The sequence below is a fragment of the Lonchura striata genome, chromosome 2, assembly GCF_046129695.1.
Source record: "Lonchura striata isolate bLonStr1 chromosome 2, bLonStr1.mat, whole genome shotgun sequence".
In the NCBI taxonomy this organism is placed as follows: domain Eukaryota; kingdom Metazoa; phylum Chordata; class Aves; order Passeriformes; family Estrildidae; genus Lonchura; species Lonchura striata.
The window spans coordinates 16,552,129-16,577,393 of record NC_134604.1 but is presented as its reverse complement, the minus strand read 5'-3'; the positions used below and the strand labels follow the sequence as shown (position 1 = coordinate 16,577,393).

General features: G+C 39.3%; 1 protein-coding gene across 1 annotated transcript; it reads right to left on the bottom strand.

Annotated features, from left to right (window-relative positions):
* Positions 1-3,537: 3,537 nt before the first annotated feature.
* On the bottom strand, positions 3,538-25,214 carry PROS1 (protein S). The gene is made up of 15 exons (XM_021550208.3): positions 25,076-25,214; positions 21,461-21,618; positions 21,026-21,050; positions 20,611-20,697; positions 19,259-19,381; positions 19,006-19,128; positions 17,131-17,256; positions 14,945-15,066; positions 13,172-13,290; positions 11,552-11,741; positions 10,678-10,845; positions 9,511-9,679; positions 8,899-9,047; positions 7,983-8,196; positions 3,538-5,868 (listed from the first exon to the last, which is right to left on the bottom strand). Exons 1-15 carry the CDS (start codon positions 25,134-25,136, stop codon positions 5,723-5,725), a joined length of 1,980 nt encoding a protein of 659 aa, XP_021405883.1. The 5' UTR covers positions 25,137-25,214; the 3' UTR covers positions 3,538-5,722.
* Positions 25,215-25,265: the final 51 nt, after the last annotated feature.

The following is a 25,265-nucleotide window of genomic DNA, read 5'->3' as shown; positions in this document are numbered from 1 at the left end:
AAACACTTTTTATTTTTGTTTGAAGTCAGTGAATCTTTGGGCTTACTGCCCTCCTCCTCTGACTGCAAACATAAACCTCTGCAATTGCATCCAGGCAGATCTTTGTTCTGGTGAAGAACAGCACATAATCTAAATTTTGGCTTTGAGATCTTCAGTGTAATAAGGCTGAATTCCAGAGGCATGAAGGGTGAGGAGGTTGTTGACTTTCAACAGCAAGGGGATGCCTAAATTCCTTCTGTGCCCTTGGAGATCATTCCTTTGTGTATTGTTTCCCATTTGCCTAGAAAAACATTTTCTGCAATTTAGGAGTTAAACCCATCATTAGCAGAAGAAAAATCAGTGCACATAAGGAAGAAAACCCATTTGGTTCTGGGCAGTGGCACAAAGAGCTTTGGGGCTCTGTTTAATATTCACTGTGCAAACTTCTGAGAAATTAATGTCCACTTTTTAAGTTGCACTGGTTGTTTGTTTGTTTGTTTGTTTATTTGTTTGTTGGGTTTTTGGGTGGGGTGGAGGGATGGACTATTCTTATATCAAGACCTACAACAGAGTGTAGAGTAAAACTGATTAAATCCATTTCATCCTTCATTAGCTAGTCCAGGCTTCTGGTAGTAGCTTAACATTTCACATATTGGCAAAGTTTGTTCTTACTTTCTTGTAGATGAGCTAAACTACATTTTCACCCCTTGAGATCATAGATAACAGCTCTGCTTCACCAGCTTCAGCTAAGGATATCACTGACATCCAAACCAGAGAAAGGAACAGCTAAATGCATCCACTGCTAGTACTGTTAGTGGTGAGGAACCTGGGACTCCTGGGATCTCCACCTTTTGATGTAAATCCAAAGCAAATTGAGAAGAAAGGTTGCTACAGAGTGCAAAAAGGTGAGAGTAACCTTTGAAGTTACCTGCTTTACAGTAGCTCTAAAAACCATTTTATTTTCTGTGGGAACAAAATATGGAAAGGTGACTCACATAATTCATATTGGTGTTTGGGCTTTTCAGTGACATGGAAAGAACTCACCAATCCCTCCTACCCCAAATCATTGTGATTAGATTCTGTTCACTTGTCTGAAAAAAAAAATCAGCTTGTATTTCAAATTCTTGTCAGGCACTTTGTTGAAAGTCTTTTGTGTGTAAATAAAGTTCAGGAAATAATAGTGCAAGGCTTAAAAGAGACTGGCAGTGTGCTCGCCTTGTGTGAAGTGTTTGTTTTTATAGGCTGTGTTTTTAGAGGAAGACTTTTTTTTTAAACAGAGCATGCTTGGAAATGCTGTTCATTTATCTTTGTCTAAAATGCTGAGTGGCTGCAAGAGCAGCCCAAGAGGTTTGCCTTCTCCTGTGGGGACAGGACACCAGTTCCTCTCTGCACTGCTTGACCCAGACTGATTCCAATCCCCCTGCAGGGAGGGGCTCCCCAGGCCCTGGGTTTGAACCCACCCCAGCAGAGGCAAGGGCAGTTTGGGGCAGAGCCTGGTGTCAGCTTGGTTCCCATCTCTGGGAAACAGCAAATGCAGCAAAATCACTTCACTGGGAGCATTTTGTGAAGCTGCCAATGAATTTTGGAAGACTGTGAGAGTTTAAACCTCCAGCTAGACACAAACTCCAGCTCATCTGTACAGCTTGGGTAATGCCTCTGTTGCCCATGCTACTTGTATAAAGTCAAGAATTACAAGGTGATGGGGTTTGCCTGCTCCAGGCAAATGGGATTGTTAAACCCACATGACCTCCTGTCCCAGAAAAAACCCCTTAAGCAATAGGCTGGATTTTACCCGGGTTTAGAAGAGCAGACTGCTTTTCCATGGGCTGAGTTAGCAGGAGTCTGTCAGCAGCTGGTGGCAGTGATCAGGCACTCTGTGATAGGCCAGGGAAGAGCAAGCCTTGCTTTAATGACAGCTGTGGTTTGGTGAGGTGCTCTGTGAGCTGAGTTCTGGCCGATGGAAATCAAGAAGGGAAAAAAAAACCCATATTGCTGGAAAGGTTATTGCTGAGAAAGGCTGGAAAGATATTGCCGAGTTGTAGTCAGAAATATTGTTTTATAAATAAACTGCTCTTTCTTGGGGCATGTCTTAAGCAAAACCGTTTTTATTGGGTACTGTAAGTTACCCAAAATTTAAAACAATTCATATGTAGCTTAGCGTGTGTCTTATGTCCTGCTAATGAAAATTTTTAATATTTTAAATATTCAAATATTTAAGTATGATGAATTCTAGATTATTAATCTGATTAATTTTAGAAATGTTCCTCCCCAGTTCTGTAGCCCTCACACTTGCTCAGTTGTTGGTGCTTTTTTGCGTGTGTTTTGGGTTGGGGGGAGGTTGTTTCAAGTTTAGTGTTATTTTTGAATGGTCTTTTTGGTTCCTTGTGTGTGTCCCTCCCCCCAGTGCTCAGGTAGAATGGACAGGAACCAGTGCACTGAAGTGAGTTGGGTTTTTGACTTTTATTCCTTATTTGCTGAGATACTAGAAATTCCTGAAAAAAACCCCCACAAAACCTCAATTTTTTTTTTAAGTCACATAATTAAGTGCTGAGTTGCATCAATTTGCACCCACTCAGTTGATCCAAGTGCCTGTAACACTTACAGTTTAGCTGCTTAATCTACTCATATTCCTACTAAAATTTAGCTGCTCCTTGAGCAGAAGGATGTACCCAGTGTAACAAGGAGGTCACAGCTATTTTGTGGACTGGAAACATTTTTCAAAACCATGAAGACCTCAGTACCTTGGTTGTTACCCAGAAAGTGTTGCCTTACTTATCCTTGGTGTATTAGCTGTTATGGTTAGCCTTGGTTTTTTGGGTTTTTTTTTGGGAGAGCTACATAACTTCTGTTTCTGGCAGATAAAATGCAAAATTATGCCAAAATCAGGGTGGCAATTTTGATATAAAAAGATTTCTGATGCAATAAATGTGTACATATGACATTAAAGGACCAATATCACCAGTGAGTGACAGGCAGGACTAAAATGACAAAAATGAGCGTGGCCTCTCTTTCTTTGAAGATGACCTAGAGCCACTCTTGAGCATCAAGAGCCCTCAATCCACCAGAACACATGCAGGCATTAAAGCATGTAAACTAAACTGCTGTAGTATAATTGAGAACCCATTTCAGGACTGGGTTTCACTTTCAGGGAAACTGGGACATGTGGAGTTGTAGCACAAGTGCACAGGAGCTGAAAATGCAGAGCAGCTCCAGCTGTTCTGAATAAACCCTGAATGGCCCTTGCTGAAATGATTATGCCTCAAAATACAGTGAAATACATCTGATGAAGGAGAAAACACAGGAATTGGTTACTTGCCCTGATCTTCTTTGTTTCCACATGTATTTTTAAGCAAAATCTAATTTCCTCAGGTACTATTAAACAATTAATTAACTTAATTATCTAGAGAGTATGGATGCTTATTTGGATGGCATATTAATTGGAGCCAGTTCTTTTCTTTGATGCTGAAGATGATCACAATCTCCTGAGTAAGGCATTAGACCACTAGAACAAGCCTTGTACAGCAAATATGAACAAAAATATGCAAATACAACTTAAAATGAAAAGAAACTTGCAAATGCTGCTTTATTTAATTCTTACATTAGGGAGGCACTTTTACATTAAAAAAGAAGTGCAGAGGTTTCATTATTGACTACAAAACCCTAAAATATTATTCCATGAAAACAAAGAGAAATAGTGTCTGTGACAAAGTGATTGGTTTTTCCTTTCATTTCTATACAATTTATTACATTTAAACAAACAAAACCTAAAAATATCTCTAGAAAACAACAGCAAAAAACCATTTCTTCTGTTCCTGCAGGCCAGAAGCACTTAGAACATTGATGACACTTTGCTTTGTGTTCCTCATCTCTTATTTTCTGTGCTTGTTGTATGAGGCAGTCTGACCCAGGGGCTTCCCAAGATTAATGGGTGGCACAGAGATATCATAAACAAAGTCATCATGTTTTTATTTGATGTCAAAGCCTCAATTCAGCTCTGCCTTGCATGCAAAACCTGCTTGTTTCAGTCAAGATATTCTCCAACTAAGACCTGCAGGCAGAGTGTCTGTGCTGGTATGGTGGAAAAGCAGGGAAGGGTGACTGCAGGAAAGGATTTCCCCTCCGTGGAGTCAGAATTCCAAGCTTGTTTTCCATGCCATCCTAGAAGAGTGACCTTGTATTAAAGGCAATGAGGCCCTGATTGGCAGCTTCTTGCTGGGAGCAAATCCTGCATTGCACTACCCAAGTGGGAAGTGAAGTTACCAGAAAATTCAGCCAAAGCAATAATAACACTGAGAGATAGGCTCAGACTCTGCACTAACCCTTGCATTAACACTGGAAGAAACCTCCCTGATGTCACTCAGAATATCCCTGGAGAAAGGCAGTCCTCCAAATGAATATTGTCACAATCCATCCTTCTGGACATCAACTTCCACTTCGGTGTCTCAAGTGAAGACAGCAGAGCTGGGGTCAGCAATGCTGGCAGATAAATGTCTCTGTGCTCGATGCATGAGAGGATATATTTATACCTCACAGCAATTCTCTTGCTATTTATTTGGTTTGGGGTTAACAAAACCACCAGGTGAGCTGCACAGGGAGGCTTCTGGTGGTGTGAAAATGAGCTTGGAAGTGGAAAGAACACTCAAAGGATGTTAAAGAAATATTGGAAATGCTCAAAATCAGCACACCTGAGGAAAGCAATACTTTTCTAATTACCCGTTGGTTTATTAAAGTTGGCTGAGCAGAATGTGGCTTTACATTCTGAGGTTATTGGCAAAATTCAAGCTTTCATTGACAGCAGGGCTCACAAATAAATCTGTTCTGGAGCTCTCTGAAGGCAAGGTTACCCTAAATAAAGGGAACATGATGGATCATAAGACTGTGCTTATGTTGAGCAGTGCCAGATTTGATGGAAGAAGTATTTGCTGCAATTCCTTGGTTTTACTCAGCAAATTCCAGTTTGATGTCCCGTGATGCAGAGCTCCTTCCTTCAGGCCATTTCCTCTGTTTTTTAAAATTCCCTGGGGTGTATTTTAGCCCACTGTGAAAGTAAATGCCTAACCTGATCAAGAACTCTTTCCAAACTCTAAAGCAGAGTTCTAAAGACAGACAAATTAAAGCTGGTACAAATATATAACCAAAACTGCTTTCAAAAACGGAGCTACTTCAAGAAACACTTCCATTTTGAAGTTGCTTTACCACCATGGATACAACCTGTAAACATATTCACAGAGAGTTTGGGCTATAGATTCCAGGGTATTTTTTCCATTACCAAAAGCACATATTACAAAACCCGTATGGATTTTTCTTTGCATGTTATGCTTGAAAAAGTTTAGTAAGTCTGGTTTAATTTAGATTATAATACATTAAAGTTATTTGCAACTTGTAACTTTATGCTGATATATGAAATAGAAGATGTAAAATTCTTTCTAAACAGAAATTCCTAAACTTTCTCTCCAAGCTAAATATGTCAAAGGACATAGCATGAACACGAAAGATAAATCTAGCTTTACGATTTCCCACTGATATATAAAAGAATGTTTTATAAAATTTTGATCTTGATTGTCTCTTTCCAGCTGAACAGAGAGGGTTTTTTCCCTCCATTCTGTCTTAAAAGGGAGAAAACCATGCTGCTGCTTATTTCCCTGGCACACCTTGCATGAAATAATGCAAGCTCCATTATGGCATGAGACTAATTACGCAAATTACATCCGAAAAGAAAAAAGTTAAATTAAGATCTGAACAGTTACTGCATGATCCGTGGGCACGAGTGAGATCTGATGTCGTTGTGTTTGGAAATGGCTTCATCCAGATCCAGCTGTCTGCTGTTGACCTTCACCTCCATGCAGCCATTATAAAAAGCAGTCACTGGTGTAGCACCCAGAGGAACATCTGCACAGAAACACATTCAGTTCATGAGGCCAAGGCACGCAAATTCCTATGGATTTTTCAGATCATTCAAAACATGGGGAATACTCCACTCCCCATCCTTTATTTAGCCATGGGAGAAAAGGAGCAAATTGGCAGGAAACACTTGAGTTCTTCTCCCTTTTCTTTAAGAATAAGTCAGCAAAGCTGCGAAAGGCCAGTAAAATGTTAAGTATGCATTAGAAGGCTGTTCCCATCCAGAAACTGAACTCCAGGAATGTTTTCCATAGTAGCTTTTCCTGTATTAACAACAAGAGTTTGTTTCCTGGAGCCCACTGTTCTTGTCCTGAGCTACAAACAGCTGTTTCTTGGCTTAGAGGTCACACGAAGAACTGTGCTGCTTTTGCCAGGAAGCTACTCTAGATTCAAATCTGCAGCTTCTCACTTGGGGCACCACTGGGAACGTCACACATTTTCCTGCTTCCTCACTGCTGCTTCCAAGTGAGTTCTCTGTGAAAGACTCACTTTATCTGCTGCTCATTTAGGTATTGTTTGGCTTAGGGCAGCAGCAGATTGTGGTTTTGCTTCCAGGAAATATTAAGTTAAGCTTACAAGGTAGACATAAGGGATGCAAGAACCTTCAGCAATTAGAATGAGGGTGATTAGGAGCTGATCTCAAAAGCACCCTCTCTTTTTTCAGGTGTTAATCACCCTATACCTCCTTAGGAGATAGATTTGATTATCTTAGGAATCAGAAATGCTGTTTTCTCATTATTTTATTGTGCTGTAAACTGAGGTATTGCACAGAGTCCTGTATAATTGTTCCCTTGTGGCTTTTTCTCCCAGTGAAGGAAACACTGCTATTACAGAACCATGGAAGTTTCATTTAACCTGCACTGGTTGTGCAGAAATAACAGGGGAATACTCCCACCACTGTTACCAGTTTATAGAAAGTGGTATCAAAACTGGGGACTTATGGTCTTCATGAAACGGATGGGGTTTTTGAATACAGAGGCTTGTTTTTGGGGGAAATTTGTTTGTTTGTTTTATTGTGTTAATTTGCATGTTTAAGATAGCTTTTAAAACTTAAAACAGAGATGATAGAAAACTGAGATTAAGGACTGGCAAGTAACTAATACTTGCTTCTTATCTCTTTGGGATGCCTGAATAGTGCAGAGCTCTTCATTCTAAATATGTTGATTTCTCTGTGGCGGCAGTGTACTAAAAAAGAATCACTGAAGCATCACAAAGATGAAGAGGCCCAAGAAATGACTGGAATCTTAGTTACTGTGGCTCTGTTAAACTGCTGACTCACCTCTACTAAGTAAATACTGACTCATTCCTTGTTAATTCAAGACATGTCAGTGACATTTTTAGCATTTTCTTAGGAATTGTGATTCATTCTCCATAAAATAATAACAGGATTATTATTTTATATTATTATTATTATTCAGAAAAGCTCTAGAAGTAGCAACACTACAACCATGGCACATTTCCTCCAGCAAGTTTCAAATTTTAATTCAGGTTTTGACCATTTCTCACCTGGGGCAATGCTATTTTTCCTCTTAATTCAGCCTGAAGTCAAACTATTTACACAGAAGTGTGTGCACACTTCCTGGACAAAATAATCCTTGGGATAAGGATAATGTTGACATTATGTCTCAATATTAACTTGAAGCTTGCTTTGAACAAAATATTTGCTGTTTCAACACATTCTCTGTCTCATAAAGATTGCCAGTCATCTCTTGCTCCGAGTTTCATTGTTGAAACCATATTCCTGACTTCCCCTTCTGCACTTCTGACACTCGGAGTATTTACAAATACCTGCTTTTTGTAAATTTTTGATGCAGTTCCTCAATTGTGCCAGGTGGTGGCATTTCAGAAACATGAAATGCTCACCCAACTCAAAAATCAAGACATATTCCAAATTCAAACCTCTAGAGGCTCATGTCTTAATGTCCAAATAATGCTACTGTTAAAAAGCTGGCTGCCTCCAAAGCTGAAATGACTGGAGGAAACAAGAGGCATTTGAGGGAATTTTTTTTCTTTAATAATTGTAGGCTTTTCCTGGCAAGAGTAAGGCTGAATACAATCAGGCTTGTATAAAGAATGAAATTAATGAAAATAACAGGCCTTACCTGGCAGGCCACCCAGGTAGGTGACAACATTTGCCATCATTGCTTGATGCAGAGTTGAGAGTTGCTCAGAGTTGCTTCTGTCTGTGTGTGAATCAACAGTCAGTTCAAGCTCCTGTTTGGTCACTAGAAGTCCAACCTGCACTTTTTTGGGGGTGCATAACTTCTTTGATTCCAGCTGTGCAACAGTGATGTTCCCAATGGTCACAGTGATTTTCTAGATGGAAGAATGGTAGATCATCGAAGATGCCACGTGTAACTTTAATAAATCATTATACATTGTTCTGGTGCACTTTTTATTTGCAAGTAGAAGGAAATATTAAATACTGGTACCTTCAGCTGGAAAAGCTGATGTGTAACCATCACTTCTGATGATGAATGCCATTCTTATAAGTGAGAATGTTTTACAGGGAACAACTTTGCCTACAGTTCTGAGGTGACATTCTATTTCACCTACAGTTTTAAAGGCATCCAAGTGTTCACTACAGGTTCTTATTTTGGGAAAAAGGCTGGAGTATCCATGGTGTATAATTAAGCTCTAGCGTGGGATGGCATGCAGAGGGATATAAATGGAAAATTAAGGACAACAAAATCTGTTAATAATTTGGAATTAACATGATGCCCTTACTGTATACTATGCTGTCATAGCTCCCTTTATCTCTGTGCATTTGGAAGGAAAGGTTAAAGACAACATGATGGAATGGATCTGAGCTCAGACTACACAATGGAATTTCCCTGGCATGAGTGATTAGTGCTTAGTCACTGCTGCAGCAATCATTAATAGACAGATATTTTCCGCACATTATTATGCAATCTAATTTTCAAAATATTGAGGCTACCAGCTCTACTGCAAGTGTGTGAGTAACTTTTTTTAGTTTGATTTTTCACCTGGCAGCTGCTAGGAGAATTTTAAGATCACCTGTGAGTCAGAGGAGTTAGAGCCCACTATGGACAATGCAAGAGGCACTGTTTCATTAGAAACCAAGGAAAACATAACACCAGTGTCTGTGGATGGACGAATAGTCAGAGTCACATTTATTAGCCAATCTTCAGCACTGTCAAGATTATCTGTTTTAAAGAGAATAATTGAAATTAGTAAACCCACCTGCTGATGAAAAATGAATATGCGGTTAAAAATTAGTATTTAAATCTCCTCCCTACTGTGGAAAAATTAGTGCTAATTTTTGAACTTATAGAAAGAACTATAATTCTAAAGAAACCCAAGCAAATAAAACAACAACAACAACAACACCAACAAAAAAAACAACTAGCTTTTAATCCTGGATTTTCAGTAGTGGCCAACCTTTGCAAATAAACTTCTGAATGCAAAACACTCTAGAAACTGAACAGATGACACTACTGTGATCAGAATCCTCATTCAAGCAGATTCCTATCAGAAGTTAAGGGAATCACAAGTGGATACAGAAGTGCATAGCTTAGTTTGCGTGCCTTTTTAAATTTTCTTTCTTTCAAAATTTCATCAATTCCATCACCAGTGCAACAAAAAACAAAGGGATAGAAAAATACTTACTATAGTTTATCTGGAATGCTGCCATTCCAGTGCCAGGGTAGAAGGATCCTCTCTCCACTTCTACAAAACAGTGTTTGCTTTCTTTTTCTTGAATAACTTCATTTACTCCTGAATGTCCCTGGTTCATCAAGTTCCAGGCCCGGATACAACCATCCAGACGAGGGTTAATCTACAGCAGAATGACAGCACTGGGAGTTTGAGTCCAAAGTTGGTTTTAAAATGTTAATAATGAGGCATTCTTTTTCATATCAGCTTATTTCTATGTAGGCAATACCAGTCTTATCAATGCTTTAGGTTACAGCAGTGATGCTGGGAGAAAACCAAGTGGCAGGCATCTGGTACCTCACACTTCAAGAGGTATTTATGGTTTAGCATTTCCCACTTTGCTGTCAGGGATCTGGACAAAATAATATTGCTTCCATTTTTAAAGCTTGTGTTTTGACCTAGACAAAAGGACAGCAGATTTTCTGTAGCTGATGGAAAGTGATCACTAGCAATGCTCCTTGTTCAAAGTTTTATCTTTATACCAAAGTAAAAAGAAAATTCTGGAATTGTTTTCTATTGGATAAAGGGATGTTATTGTATTGTTCCATGTTTTTTTTTTATCTGCTCTGCTTTTGAGAAAAATTGATTTTGAAATTTTTTTTAAAAAAAATCTAAACTCTCTGTTGAGATTGCCAATTAGATTGAAGGCTCCTGGATTGTAAAGAAGACAGTTGCAACAACATGACTGTAGCCATTCTTGAGGCTGGGATACTGAAAGAATCAGGGTCTTGTCCAGCCTGGGTTGTTGTAAAACTGCCTGCATAGCAAATACTGCACTTATTTAGAGCTTAGCAAAAGCCAGGACCAGGACATGAATCACCCTGAAATGCACTCTCAGCAGCAGCAGTGGTGGTGATTTAGGGAATCTTAAAGCCATATTAGGAAACAGGCTACAGAATCCTCAAAGATGAGACCAGAAGTGCTGTGTTTTTACAAGTGAAGCCTTAATGAAGGCAGACTGAAAAGCTTCACATGTGTTTATTTTCAAAACAGTGGTTTAATAACCAACTTTTCATTTTTTAAATGGGTTTCATGCCAGGCTTGCTTCTTCTGTGACTCCCAGGAGTACAAAACTGAACAGAGCATGATCAATCAATATTAGTCTTATTATTATTTAATTACCTGTTTAACAAGAGCACCACCCACTCTGCGAGGTAATCCTGCAATGTACACCTTGGTTTCCAAGAAACCCTGGGATTGTTTAAACAGAGTTCCTGGGCTGTTAATACTCATCACAGCCTCTTTAGCTATTTTTACACTGATGCTGTGTTCTAATTCTTCAACTGATACCTGGAATAAAATACAGATAATTACATATACACACATAAAGAAATGTAGAGTATATTAAATTATTACATTATAATAAATTATTGCATTATAATTATTAAATTATATAATTACATAAGCCCTGTGAAGCATGACTAATGTTTCTTTAAATATCTACCTTGTCTAAGGTATCTAAACAGGTTATCTAAAAGTTTTAGTGCAGTCACTACTTAAATTGTATTTAAACTCAATGCAGGACAGCTGCACATACCTAGGGACATTCACAGGATTAAAAATTTGTTGTGCTCTATAGACTGTGTAAGTGAGAAAGGCTTTTCAGTTCAGGTATGAAGGCTTGAAAAGCAAGATGAATTTTTGGTCTAGCAGATGTAAAACGTGCTCTAAACACAAAGTATCTAATAACTGTGCACTTGACCATGCAATCACAGTTTTGAATATCCTGCCACTTTCCTTTTCATGTTTAAAATTAGTAATTGCTATGTTGATAGCTAGAGGTAATTATCTTTTCCTTAATTGTTAAAAGACAGCAGAATTTCCTGATGCAAGGCATTCCTGTATATTTCTTGGTTGGTTTTTAAATCTGGTGTTCGAGTGCATCATTTAAAGCCTTTTAGTAGTTTAGTTGAGATCAGTTTCTCCCTACTTTATTTATCAGCATCTTCTCACAGTGAGTACAAGGAAGGGAATGGGAGAAGAAAATCCAACTTACTATATGCCACAGTCCATCATTAATGGCCTTGCCTCCACTGGTGACTTTTGTTCCAAACTCATTCTTGAATTGGATCTCAATCTTTCCATCCCTAAGAGCAAGTAAGATCCATGCTGAGTTGTCCAGAGATTCTGCATACAGGATCAACCCCTCTGCGTCGTATGTCCGGAAATCAAACTCTGCTGTAAATCTGAGTTGTGAAGAAAGAATCTTAATAAGAACACAAGAAAAGTGAAATATTGTACAGCCTAGGATAACTCATTAGCAGGTCAGAGAAAGGTTCATAGATAATAACTTCTGGTGTCTCTGTATCTGAGCAGTTGTGATTTTTTTGCATGGTTAGTCAAAAGCAGAATGGAACATAAGCCTTGTTCGCTCAAATCCAGTGGGAAGTTTTCAGGTTAACACCCTGACCTGGGATTTGAAAGAACCTTGGTGCAGTTCCCAAATTCACTCTGAGCTTTACTTGTAAAGGATATCCCAGTCCCCTGAGTAAGAAGAGAGATGTAATATTCCTATTGCATTTTGTAGGGATGCAATGCAGACAAAATAGAAGATCTATGATGTGCTTCAGTACAGCTGGGTTGCCAAATGTTGTCCTGAAAGAATTATAACCTAGAAATTCACTCTGGCTTTCGTATGCCATTCTCTCATTTGAGGATTTGTTGGCTGGATCTAGGTTGAGTGTGTGTAGCAGAATGAAAATTTCCTGAGCAGTGGAAGAGAGGAGAGTAGAAGTAGAGTAAAAAAACAGTCTTTGGGACTAGACAAAACAGAGTAAGGTTGAAAGGAGAAAGCAAAGCATTTGGAAGCTGGGGTTTGCCAAGGCAGCTATAACTCAGAGCTGTCGCTGTCCCTCGCCGTGCTGCTCTGTGTCCCCTAGATGGGGCTGTCCCTCGCCAGACGCACCCCAAACCGCTCTGTATTTACACCAGGCTTCAGCCATTTATCATCTCTGAAAGCTCTTCCAGGACAGCATTAGTGCCCGGTCAACTTGGAACAGCGGCAGAGGGCAGAGTTCTCAGTATATATGTCCATCTGTACGGTTCTGAGGCTCTGGGGATCACCAGCAGCTGCTGCTGCTGTTACCTTCCAGTGGTTTAGTCACTAAGTCAGGGAACACTACAATTTCGGCTGCTGCAGCAGAGAGGTCCAAGAGCAATAAAGGGATCAGTGCCAAGGGCAATCGTTCTGACAGCTGTAAAGAAAATCATCCAGCTGGTGCCCTAGACAAGGTACTGTGCTCTGCAGGTGTCCTTGGGACACTCTGTGTGTGAAAGGAAGCCCAGGGAGGGGCATGGGGGCAGTGGCCTGATTTTGTTGCTCAGAAAGATGAGCAGAGAGTGTCCCAGCAGCAACATCCAAGCTAAAGCCATTCCCATGTATAATTGGAAGTTATACTGTAACTATTTTTATAAAACTTCTGAATTTTACGTTGATAATTCTGAAGGCCTTCCTGTTTATTTTTTCATTCAGCATGTAAAGGTATCTTATCCAAGGGGGAGATGGTGATAAAATTTAGGCATGCAATGCATTCTTCCTAAAAGAAGAATTTCTTCCCTCAGAAAACTAAGGGAATAATCATTCCAATGCATACTTTTATCAATAGCAAATGCTTACCTTGTGACATTTGGCAGTTTGAACTTTAAGTGGAGAACAGGTGTTCCTGTAAATTGCTCTGCCAGGTAAAGCAGTTGATAATTCTTTTCAAGATTCAGCCGGATACACTCAGTAACAGACTGAAAAGGGTAGAGAAAAAAAGCTGTAAATGCATTGTGATAGCTTACGAAGCTGCTCCTGTTGTTGCCTGCTAGCTTTTTCTATTTTTAAAGTAATGGATTACCTCTGGGTTTTTTGCTTTTTTTTAAACTTGAATATCTGTGTACAAATGAAATGGTGTGGTTTTGCTTTTGCTTGAAACATCCATTATTTAAACTGCTGGAGGATAATCCAGGTTGACACAGTTTGGGTGGACTGAAACTAGTATTTAAATATTTAGTGTTTGAATTAAGAATTCCAGTTTTCCATCAGGCACTTTTCTTTCACCAGGGATATATGACACCTACCTTCTAGGGAACTACCAAGCTCCATTTTTAAAGTTCTGCAGAACCTAAACCTGCTCAGGTGTTAGAAGGGAACAGACCAGAGCTGTGCATTGGGAAGGCTGTGTTAAAGAGAAATTAAAGAATCACAGTGCTTATGGACAAGTAGAAGTCTCAAAGTCTCTTTGATCAAATTAGAATTCCTCAAAACATTCTGTGACTGTCTTCTACTCTGACTTTGTTATTCCTGATGTAGCAGTTCCATAAAATGTACAGGTGCTCTTCTTGAATTTTATGGCTACTTCATTTTATGGCAGCTGGTGTCAGTAGTCTTTAGATTGAATATATTTTCAGTTGACTGAACTTTTTTCCCCCAATTAAAAGCATGAAACTAACTCCCAGATAGAGAATTAATTGCTATTGAACAACAGTACTGAAAGTAAGAGCATCTTCCAGCCTCATTACATCTCACCATTTCAAGCATGAGCAAAATAAAATAGAATGACTGCCAAATGCTGTTCATTAAATTTCAGAAAGTACAAAGAAGACCTAAAATACAGATCCTGGAACTTGTGTCAGATCTTGGAACTGCAGTTTAAGCCAAATTTTGTTATACTCTGTTAGAAATGTTTTATTGTTGTTAGAAGTGTTTTATTGTTGGCAATTATCTGAGCTCACTTCACATGACATCTCAGACTGCCTGAACTTTTCAAAGTATAGATAACCACATACAAAAATATCCTTGGACTTCAATCCTTCAATCCTAGTTCTCTGGAGTTTCAAACTTTCTGCTCCTAAGAAGTGTAAATTTTCAAACTGATCAAGAGCAGCCTATTTTGGCTGCAAGATGTTCTCCAATTGGCAAGTATTGCTGAGTGCTTTTGCTTAAGCTATGGCAGATGAGAACTGTGGAAAACAATCCAGGGTTTTTTTTTTCAATCCAAACTGAGTAATTCTGAAAAAGTGAGCGAAAACTTTTGCACAGCCTAAGGAAAACTTGGGAACATATGGACAAAAGGAACATTCTGTCTCTGAGTGGGCTGAACAGGAATTATTTGTTTCATAGGGGAAAGCTGAGGCGTATTTTGGAAGCAGCAGGGAATAAAGATGCCTGGCTAAAGCAAGCTGCTTTTGACAGCACTCCTGTAAATGAGCATGCATGAACTGAATGGCATCCAAATCCCTGCTGCTTTGTGAGCCAAACCATAGATCAGAATCCTCAGCATTTTCTCAGGAATTTTTAATCTGTTCTCAAATAGCTTCCTATTTTCCTTAATCTAAGGTAACCTCTCATCAAGAAATACCAAACTTTGTGATTTTCCACATGGAATTTTATGTAGCACAGTTTTACCTCACAATTCTTCATGTCCTTAGAGAGCTTGAACCCTTTTTTGCCATCACAATAGCAGCTGTAACTTCCTGGTGAGTTCACACAGAGTTGAGCACAAATATTTTCAGCACATTCATCAATATCTAGGGGAAATTAGAGCAGACAGAAGATTTTTTTTTTTCATGGTACAGACTGAAAACTAACACAAATTAATGGAATAATGGATAAGAGAGGTTCTCTGGAATAACATGAATCCAAAAGGTGTTTTAGTAATCTGATAGAGGCCTGGAGTGCAGAGCTGGAGACAATTTGGTCTGATTTCTGAGGTACAAGGTGGCTGAATAGTAAAAGATCTCATAAATTGCTACCACAGATGGCACAAATCCCATTCTGGGTCAGATCTCTTCCTTTCCTTGTAAGAAACCATGAGAGCTCAGGTCATTAAAAGTATATAGAGCAAACATGTGAAGAAAGAATGTGCTTTATTAATACAAACTCCAAATTATCTCAGGTCAAAATACCTTTTAAAATAACATACAATAATTTCATAATGCCTAAGGTTCAGACAGCATCTACTTGTAGAGAAGAATAGTCTGATTTGAGCTGTGATTTAAGCTAAATTAATAAAATAATTTCATTTTTTATTTAGTAGATTGCGTAAAATAAGTAATTTAGAAATGAAAGGCTGTTTAAACAGCCAATGTAAATTTTACATTTCTAATATAGAAACGAAATCTCTCCTTGACAAGAGACTCCAATGAGGGTGATTTGGGCTTCAGATTAAAGCAACTGCAACATTTATGCTGAAACAAATAGCCCTTCTAGTGGGAAGAAAAAAAAATTTGTACCAATGCATATATTTAAATCTGGGGGTTTTTAGGACTAAAATACTTTTTATTTTTGCTGTTGTTTAGAGGAAGAAAGGGAAGGAAAAAAGATAACAATCCCTGTTCTGTTCTTCAGTTTAATGGTATCTCTATCATAGAGATAGCTGTGCATATATGTATGTAAATTCAATTTTCCTAATAAGCATAAGTGAGTTTAGCCACCTACAAGCAATACCACAATGAAAAGCTCATGTCATTTAATATTTCTGTAAGGCTACATTCCTGTCAGGCTGCACAATCCTGTCCTTAGACAGGATTTGGTGACTCATTTAATGTGGTTACAACAGGGTCTAAAAGCTTAGCAGCATAATCCTCCTGCTAGGGAGGAAAGACTTTCCCCATTGGAATGTTATCATCTTGCAACCTCCTGAATCCATGTCCCAGTAAAAACACAACACTTATGTGGGTTGCATCAAATTGAATTTATCTGAAGGAAACCTTAGGAGGAGTAAAAATTTAATTACTGTGAAATTCTTCTCCATTTATTGCATGCAGGGACAGAAAATTGTCAGTGCTTTAAAATCCCATAGTAACTGGACAAAGAGCTGACACCTGGATATGTAAACACTGCCACTGTGCAGAGCTTTGTCACAAAAGACCTGCAGGAAAAGCCATGGAGCAGAAGATTCATGGACACCAGGAAGCTGCTTTTGTGTCCTTTTGAGTAGTAATACAAGGCAGCTTTTAAAATACAAACCAGTCACTGATAGATTTTCCTTAAACTGACAGTGTAGAAGATTCCTCTTCATTGTAGAACTCTAAGAGAACACTTTAATATCTGTTTACAGATTAATTTAATGAATTTAAATTTAATTTCTGATGTGATGTAAACAGAAACTTTAACAAGCACAGAGAAATAGAACATATTCCAAGACAAATATGCAAACACTTTCAACACTGGATAAGTTATTGTCTTTGTATGAGTGGCTTCTTACTACTTCACTGGTAGCTATCAATATTTTTCAACTTTGCTATAATTTTTACAGAACTTTGGAAATTTTTTAGTTCCAGATTGTCATTTCAGGAAGGATTCTTTTGAAGCAGCTCCTTTTATTCACAGTTCTTTCTCTGGATATTTAGGAATAGTTTTATTTGACATTTGAGGTCTTTATAAAAAAAATAATTTAAAAAATCTTTGGAGAACTGCCATGCTGTCATGTAATACAGCCTGACAACAATTAATTTAATAAAGAATATGAAGATTCAGAAATGCACCAGTAGGTGAGGAGCTGTGTTTTGTATAGCAGTGGAATAAAAAAAGAAAAGGGAAGGGGGAAGATGAAAGACATGAAAAAGGATGAGCTGGGGACAAAGACCCACCTTCACAGTTCTTGGAAGTTGAATTATACATGTAGCCTTCTGGACATTGACACTCATATTTCCCCTGGGTGTTTTTACAGATGGCTGTCCCACATATGTTTGGATGTAGCACACATTCATTTATATCTAGAAACACAAATAAGTTATTAAAAAAACAACTCTTGCACACCATTTTTCTTCCCAACCTCATCCAACAATGAGTGAGGCTGGCAAAATTTCTTGGTAGCTCTACCATGCTGTCACAGTAGACTAGTGCCACAGCCAGAAAGATTTTCAGAGGGGTGTAAAAGACACTTCTTCAAGGCTCCAGTGAAAAAATTCTCTGCCTGCCTCTCTTTCCCATCCCTTCATGTCTTCTGTGGGTAACAAGGAAAGAGATGCATGTCTAGGAAGGCAGAGAAACAGGCTACAGATTTCCCATAAACTAAACCAGACTACCTAGTAAAATTCCATCTTAGAAAAGACACCCAGAAAGACAAGAGATAATCCAGTCAGAGGTTCTTCCATTCTACAATCAATTCATGTCAGTTTTCTTTTAATTTGCTATGCTGAGAGATATTCAAGTCCCTCACTGTCTCTCTCTATCCCTCAAACCATTTTAGTGTCTATCTTCTGTCTTGTCACCAATTTGTCAATGTCATTTTCCCAATGTAGATGTGGCAATGGGATTCAGGGTATAGTATCAATCTTACTAAGTGTCTTTGAGACAGAAAAATATCAGATCCCTTGTCACACTTCACTCCCACTCATGAATGCAGGGATCATTCTGGTTTTCTCTGTGGTTTTGTAGCAGTTGTGGAAATGGTGCTACACAGGAGGTTCTGCCACTGGCTTGCTTGGAGACCTGGAACTGTAGTAAGTCAAAGCTGCCCTGAATTCAGACTACTTTTCTACAGTTTATAAGTGTATTCCAAATTCCTAGTTGTTTAACCTTGTAGTTGCATGTAATAAAATACTTGAATGCAGTTTATCAAATGATTAAAGTAACACTCAAGGCACTAAGGTATATTAGTTTACATATATATATATATATATATATATATATATATATATATATATATATATGTACTAGTTTTATCTTTGATTATGTTTTTATGACATTTTCCAGTATCTTTCCAAGAATTACAGAACTTCTAACCAATTTATCTGCTTGCCCTTTTTCATAAACCCACAGTTTAGTTTTCTGTCACTCTGGCATATCTTTGGACAAAAAGAAATTACCTGACATCATCCAAAACTGTTGTTCCATTAAAATGGAATGAAGTTGTAGTTTTCTCTAAAATGCAGTAAGAACTGCTAATTATGCCAATACACAATCTTTATTGTGCATGTAGGTTGTGGCCAACAGCATGTACAGAAAGAAAAATATGCTGGGTGAACCAAAGGAAAAAAAACTTTCTCTCCATTAAGAGATTTTTTGGCTTCATTAATAGTTTCTTCTCCAATGAATTTCAAACTGCAGAAAGAGCAGTATGGCTAATTAGGAGTGATTTAGCCTAAATAAGTGTTTACCAGAGAGAATTTCCATGGTAACAATATCAGCTATTTGTATCACTTTAGATTCTTGTTTCAGGGTGCTTAAAGGATATGTGAAACTGGTGAGAGACCAAAATAAGCTTTATGGAGCTCCAGTAATGGACCAGAACCTCACCTATAGTTGTTCTCTCTTTCTTTACTTACTTCTTGATCTGGTTCATTATTTGGCTGCCCGAATTCCTGCAGTGTGTAAGGAATGAGCAGCCAAATTAAACCAGAGCTGGATCTTTCAGAGGCAATGCAAGAGCATTTATGGAACTATTGGATCAAGCCCTTCCCTCTCTCTGGTCAGCAGGCACTGTGGTGGAATGGAAAGAGGTTTCCCTGAAGTCTCCCTACCTCCACAATCCCTTTTGTTGGAATGCATGAAGTAGCCATCTTCACACAGGCAACGGAAGCTCCCAGGGAAATTGGAACAGCGTTGGCTGCAACCTCCATTGAAGTCTTCACATTCATTAATATCTGTAAAGAAAACTGAATCAAACTCTCTGCTGAGAGGAAGGCATCAATTGACAAGCTGCATATACTATTCAATAGTAGAAACATAACTGTGCTTCTGAGAACCAACATGCCATGAAATTGAGGACTGTACCTTCCTCACAGTTCTCTCCTCTCCATCCTGCTTTACAGACACAGGTATACCTGGCTTGTCCATCTATGCAATCCTTATATCCATCTTTATGGCATGGCAGGGGGCTGCACTGGTTTGAAATTTCTGTAGGATGGAAAACATGGAAAATCGTTGTTATTTGGGGTTATTTCTCCTCAAAAATCACTTTAGTGTTTCTTCTTCTTTTCCTACAGGTCATGAAATAGGAAAGGTCTTGATGTATAACACGAAGCACGCCCACAACAATCTTGCTACTCATTCTTTCAACAAGAATTTTTAAGTGACTGAGAACATACAAAGCCACCAGTACTTTGTCAGGCAGAAAACAACTAGAAGACAAATTACTTGCTAAAATAATCCCTGCAAGATGTGACCAGACTTGATATTATTGTATTTAAAATATGTATTCCTGTTTTTAAAGAACAGCACTCTGCCCCCATCATACTATCACAAGTTTCACTAGAAAGATTAAAGTTTCAAGAATTCAAGATTAGAGAGTCGAGTTTCTCTGTTCCAGCGTGGTCAGACAGAGAAACTGGTAATTTATTGCACTATTACAAACTGATCTGGAAAACATGTTCAGCCATGACTGTGTGCAGTGTAATTATTACATATTTTTTTGTCTTCCATTGCTTTCAATGATAAAAACAGAGTCAGGTGTTTAAGTATTCTTATTCAAAATAACTGGAAGTTTCTTTGATATAACCAGGCTGTAGGAGGTTTAGAGAGATGTTTCAACTGTGGCAGTAAGAAATATGGTAAAAAACACAATTCATACTGGACCTGTGAATGTATAGGCATAACAATCAAAAATATGAGAAACATCCCAAGTTTCATGCTTTGTGACCTTTTGTTTGGAATCAATTACTGTGTTTCAGATAATATTTTGATGATTTTGTTTTGTTTTGTTTTTGAAATTTTCAGCTGGTAATATAACTATGGGCCAAAGAGTGGGTAGAAATGACAATTAAAAAGAGACTCTCTTACTCTGCCTGACAGAACATGACTTGCTAGAGGCAAAGGGTTTGACATAACTGTTAAAGATGTGGTAGAGTACAGAGGACACACTGGGGAATATTGCTGGGTTGGTGTAGGACACTTCTGTTTGCAGAAGAACTCTACCTTCCATGTTGCAGTCAATTGTGCTCCTTTATAAAGTTAAAAGCAGTCACTTAAACTGCTTTCTTGGGGAATACTCTGTCTCACTTCACATTGTTTTTAGTCAATTTCTTGTTTTGATTATTGAGTTTGCCTGAGTTAAACCATTTTTTGTCTCTTTTTGTGTCCCTGTGAACTGCTTTTTAGTCACTGTGTGTTCCAACATCAGCACTTACCCTTGACACAAGCCCTCAGGTCAGCTGGAGAGTCTGGGGTGACTGCAGCCACCCTGAACACCCCTGCTCGATGGGAGGCGAGGCAGCCTGCAAATGCAAAGCCACACAATCAGCTCAGGGTCCAAACAGCTCATTTACACTGAAATTACACCACTTGCTGCATGGCATCTTCAAAAAGCCTCTTCTCACAGCCTGAATTGCAAAACTGGTCTGGGCATGTTAAGGACAGCTGATGACAGCCCAGCCTTCAGAGTGCCTCTGTGAGGATCTCAGCACACAGGACATTCTCCACATTATAATCAGCATGGAAATCATCCCAGTGCTAGGAGCAGAAAAACTAAACCAGTATTACTCAAATGAGAGTATCACTGAATCATAGACTACAGTTGTTTAGATTGGTTCTTTTTAAACTTACCTAAATATTTGGGATAAAAATATTCCTGCAGAAAGAAAAGAAAAACAAAGGCTAAGAAAAATTTAAGGGAGGTAAAATGACAGCAAAATACATCACCGAATATATTCTGAAGAATATTGGTACTATAATTACAAAAGAAGAAAAAGTTACTTTGAGTCACAGAATATAAGCCTGGTTTTCTATATTAGTGTAGTTTGGGCTAAAGCAGATTATTTAATACACACAAGACCCAGTGGAGAGATTAAAATACTGCACCGAGTTGGAAAATGAAGGCAATGTGAATGAACTGGGTGTCAAAATTACTTTGAAAATTGTCTCTTTAAATGGGAGGATCTTGCCCAGTGTTGTGTTTGGGAGCTGTGAATTCCATGTGCTTCTGTCCTTCCCTCTGCAAAGAACTACTATCTATGTCATAGATACTCATAAAATACTTACAGTTTCAGGATTATTTTCAAAGATTTCCCTGGCTTCTTCCCTATTGCATAATTCTTCAATGCATTCCCTTTCTAGATTTCCCTTCTTACTTTCTTCCATGAAAGAGTTTGCTCGGCGTTTCCTCAGCAGGAACTGAGAGGCATACTGCTGGGATAAAACTTGGGAGAAACAAAGCAACTCTGTTATTAGTTATCTCTTCTTGCAACAGCTGAAAAATGCAGTGAACACTGAGCAAATATGAGAATTTAACACAAAATTCTGATTGAAACACTTAGTCAAGAGTTGATGTTTGCTATTGTTTTGAAAAATGTGAGCAAGAAATCCTAGGATTCTGTATGTGGGAGCTGTTTCTCATTAAAAAATCCTTAATCTGTGCTATTTATCCCTAATAGCATCCATGCCAGAAGCATAATTTATAAGTCATACTCAGGACAAGATTTTTGTTTTAGATTATAGTTATTACAAAGTGAGATATGTAATCAGCAAGTAGATTTAAAAAAGCTGATTATATTATTGGTTTCAGTGATCTGCAAGTAATTTTGCTCTCACATAAATTTAATAGGATCAGAATATTTATGTCTTACAAACTCAGGCTACCTGTTTATATGCAATTAACATAAATATAGTTTTATTTTTCAGAACAGTGAAGAACAAGACAAAGGTGAGAACGCTATCCTGGGAATATCAAGGCGGACAATCTATAAATACATCCACATTTTACAAGGTAAAACAATTCTAGCCAGCTTTTATGTTTCAGATCCAGCATAAGTCTTTACTCAATTTTCATGTATCTGGTTATTGTCATTTTAGTGACTTATAACAAGTGGTGAACACTGAGAAATGACACTAAAAATGAAAGATGTCTGCTTCAATGTTCTTTGCAGAGCACACAACACTCCAGGAACAGCCTCTAAATTAGACTGCCTGGTTTAATTTTTGGATATAGCTAGTGATCAAGAGAAAAATAGATGAGCACAGCTGGAAGAAGTCCAGCTGGTTAGGTTAAAGAGTGAAGATGACAGATGTTAACTTGAGAGCACCGAACTTCTACACCTGCCCTGCTTTCCTCAGCCTCTGCACAACTGAACCTGTCAGAGCTGCCCAGCTGTGGGAGGGTTGTGACACCCACAGTGAACATCAGGTGTGATGGCCATACAAATTCATTGCACAGAAAAGAGCCATTCAAGCTAACAAAGTCCATCCATACTGCCTGTGACAATTCCTCAAAGCCAGAGCACCTTCACGAGCCACACCAGCAGGCAAGTGCCAGAGAACAGCTCCCAGTTTCTCTGCACTAACAGGAAAGAAAGAAATTAAGGAAGCTGACTAGAAAGAGCAGCTAATGAGGCTCAGAGCTTGAAAGGAGACAGATTTAACATTTAACTAAAACCACACAATCTTAAACACATTAAAGGTCTCTATAAGTGTCAGGGAACATTCTAAAGTGCTGCAACACTGGGTAGTGAATGACCTGAAGAAACCTTTGTGTTACAGCCTCCTGAGTGAATCTGACATGGGCTGAGCCTGTAACTACAAACTAATCTATTTGCTTTCCTTCTGGTAAAACTAATCATCCTGGTAAGGCAGTAAACAAGATTTCCTGAGCATAAGGTGGATGTACAGCCCACCTCCAAGGTTTTCCAGCACACCTCTATCTCAGAGAACAACAAGCACGTTGCTTAGGAATGAAAAAAGTTCAATTAAGTGCTTTATTTCTTGCTAATAAGTAAGATGCAGAAAAATCATCTGTCCTGAGGCAAAAGGAGTGACAACAGAAATAGGAAAATTGTGTATTATAGGTGCTGGGTTTATTTCCATTGGAGATTTCTACCCCCACAAAGATGTTGACTTTTAGGTACATCATTGTCATTTTCACACGGTTTTACAGCAAAAAAAAGACAAGGAATTTTCAGTTGTGTACAAGCAGATGTAACACTTTCTACTTCATGTTTTCAGTAGAGTGGGGCAATGGGAACAAGTCTTTTCCCCTACATCAGAGCAGTTTATTCTTCTCCCAGGTTGATTTCTATAACTTCTGACATTAAATAAAACATGTAGCTCAGAGCAAATTCCATTTTTTTAGTGCAAATATTTCAATCCCCATGCACAGAATTAGCAGTGAATTTATTCATCTGTGTTTTAATTACAAAGATTATGATAGGACCTTTATTAAAAACAAAAAATCCTGGCAGCTGCTGCTGCTGAGGCCAGTCTGATTACAAGAAACTCCAGCCCATTTCTGACCCTGCCAAATCAAGTTAACCCTTAATGCACTCGGGCTGCTTCAGATGGTGATAACTGAAGCCTTGTGCAACTCCAGAGCGTAACAATTCCCAGAGCTGGTGTACAGCCACTGTGTAGTGATTGCTTATCAAGCATCTAAAAGTGATGCTACTAAAAAAGAGAAAAAAAAATGTGGGAGAGGATGAGATTCAGTGGTTTCTTACAGATGTTCTGTCATGCAGATGCAACCATAAACGTGCTTTAAGTGGGCCACTTAAACATAACTTAGAGCTGCTTACCCAAGACCCCAGCCAAGGAAAGCAGCTGAATAAAGCTGCATAAAAAGTGACACCATGGTAGGAAGTGGCACAATCTTGTTTGCACAGCTATGTAACTCCAGTCACAAGAGTATCCTGAAAAGCTCCTCAGTGACATTATGTAGCCAACAAAATAAAGTTGGCCACTAATACTTACCTACACCTTCTTCAAAATGCATCCCTCGCCTGATATTTGACCAAATCCAAATGCACCGAAGTTTGCAGAGGCAACTTTATTATTATTCAACTGTATGAGCTGCATTATTAAGCTGTTTTCTCTTCTTCCCCTCCCCTGCCATTCCAGAAATCCCTGGCACTGTTCAGAGCCAGGCATAGGAAACTGGATAATATGGACTACAAATTTTGGATGAGCAGGAGAGCTGATTTCCTGCTGTTAAGAAAAATAACAAGGTATGCAATGGAGAAGATAAACGGAACCAAGAACGTGATGAAAACAGAAGAAAAGATCACTATGAAATATTTATTAGAAGGTTTATTTTTAGGACCTGTTAAAAACGTTACAAACTGAACTTTCATCTTTTGATACTGCTCCCTTCCCAAGTCAGATACCTTGCAGTACCTTGCAGAATAGTAAACATTCAGTTTCTGTTCTGCCAGTTTAATCATTAGTAAAACAGGTCAGAAACAGGCTTACTTTGAGCTGCAATTCTGCTTGTTTCAGCTACACTGTCTTCTTTCACTATTAAGCTCAAACACTTTTGTGTCGAAGACGGAATATTTTGTGGGGTTTTTTTGATCCGTACGTGAGAGCAAGTAGCTCTTACCTAGCCTGAGAGGTCTGAACTTACAAAAAGGGTCTGTGCCGCTCGCCTGGGCTGCACAACACAGCCGCATTTCCGAGCACACCACGATCTCCCGAGGCTGTTCTTGCAAGGGAACCGCGCTCCCTGCGCAGCCCCTTTCCGTGGAGCGGCGCACAGCCCCGAGCGCCGCGCCCCGGCCGGGCTGGCCCGCACGAACCGCTCCGAGCCCGCGGGGCTGCCCCGCACGGCCCGGGCACCGCTCCGGCCGCCCCGAGCCCCGCGCTCCCGCCGCCCCGCCCCGCCTCACTCACAGGTCGCCGCCTCGGCCAGGGCGATGGCCAGCGCCAGCAGCGGGAGGCACCGCGGCCCCATCGCTACCGCGGCCGGCCGCAACCGGGCGCCGGGACTGCGCGGCCGCTGCTCCACGGGGCCGGGCGAGGCTGCGGGGGCGGGAGGGAGGGGCGGCGGCGCGGCGGGGGAGGCCGGGCCGCGTCCGGGCAG

Coding starts and splice junctions, on each gene's coding strand:
- PROS1 (XM_021550208.3), bottom strand. CDS start 25,136: ATGGGGCCGCGGTGCCTCCCGCTGCTGGCGCTGGCCATCGCCCTGGCC. Junction 17,257..19,005: donor CAACAAAAGGGATTGTGGAG/GTAGGGAGACTT, acceptor TTGTGTTTCTAG/ATATAAATGAATGTGTGCTA. Junction 9,048..9,510: donor AGCATTCCAGATAAACTATA/GTAAGTATTTTT, acceptor TCTTTAAAACAG/ATAATCTTGACAGTGCTGAA.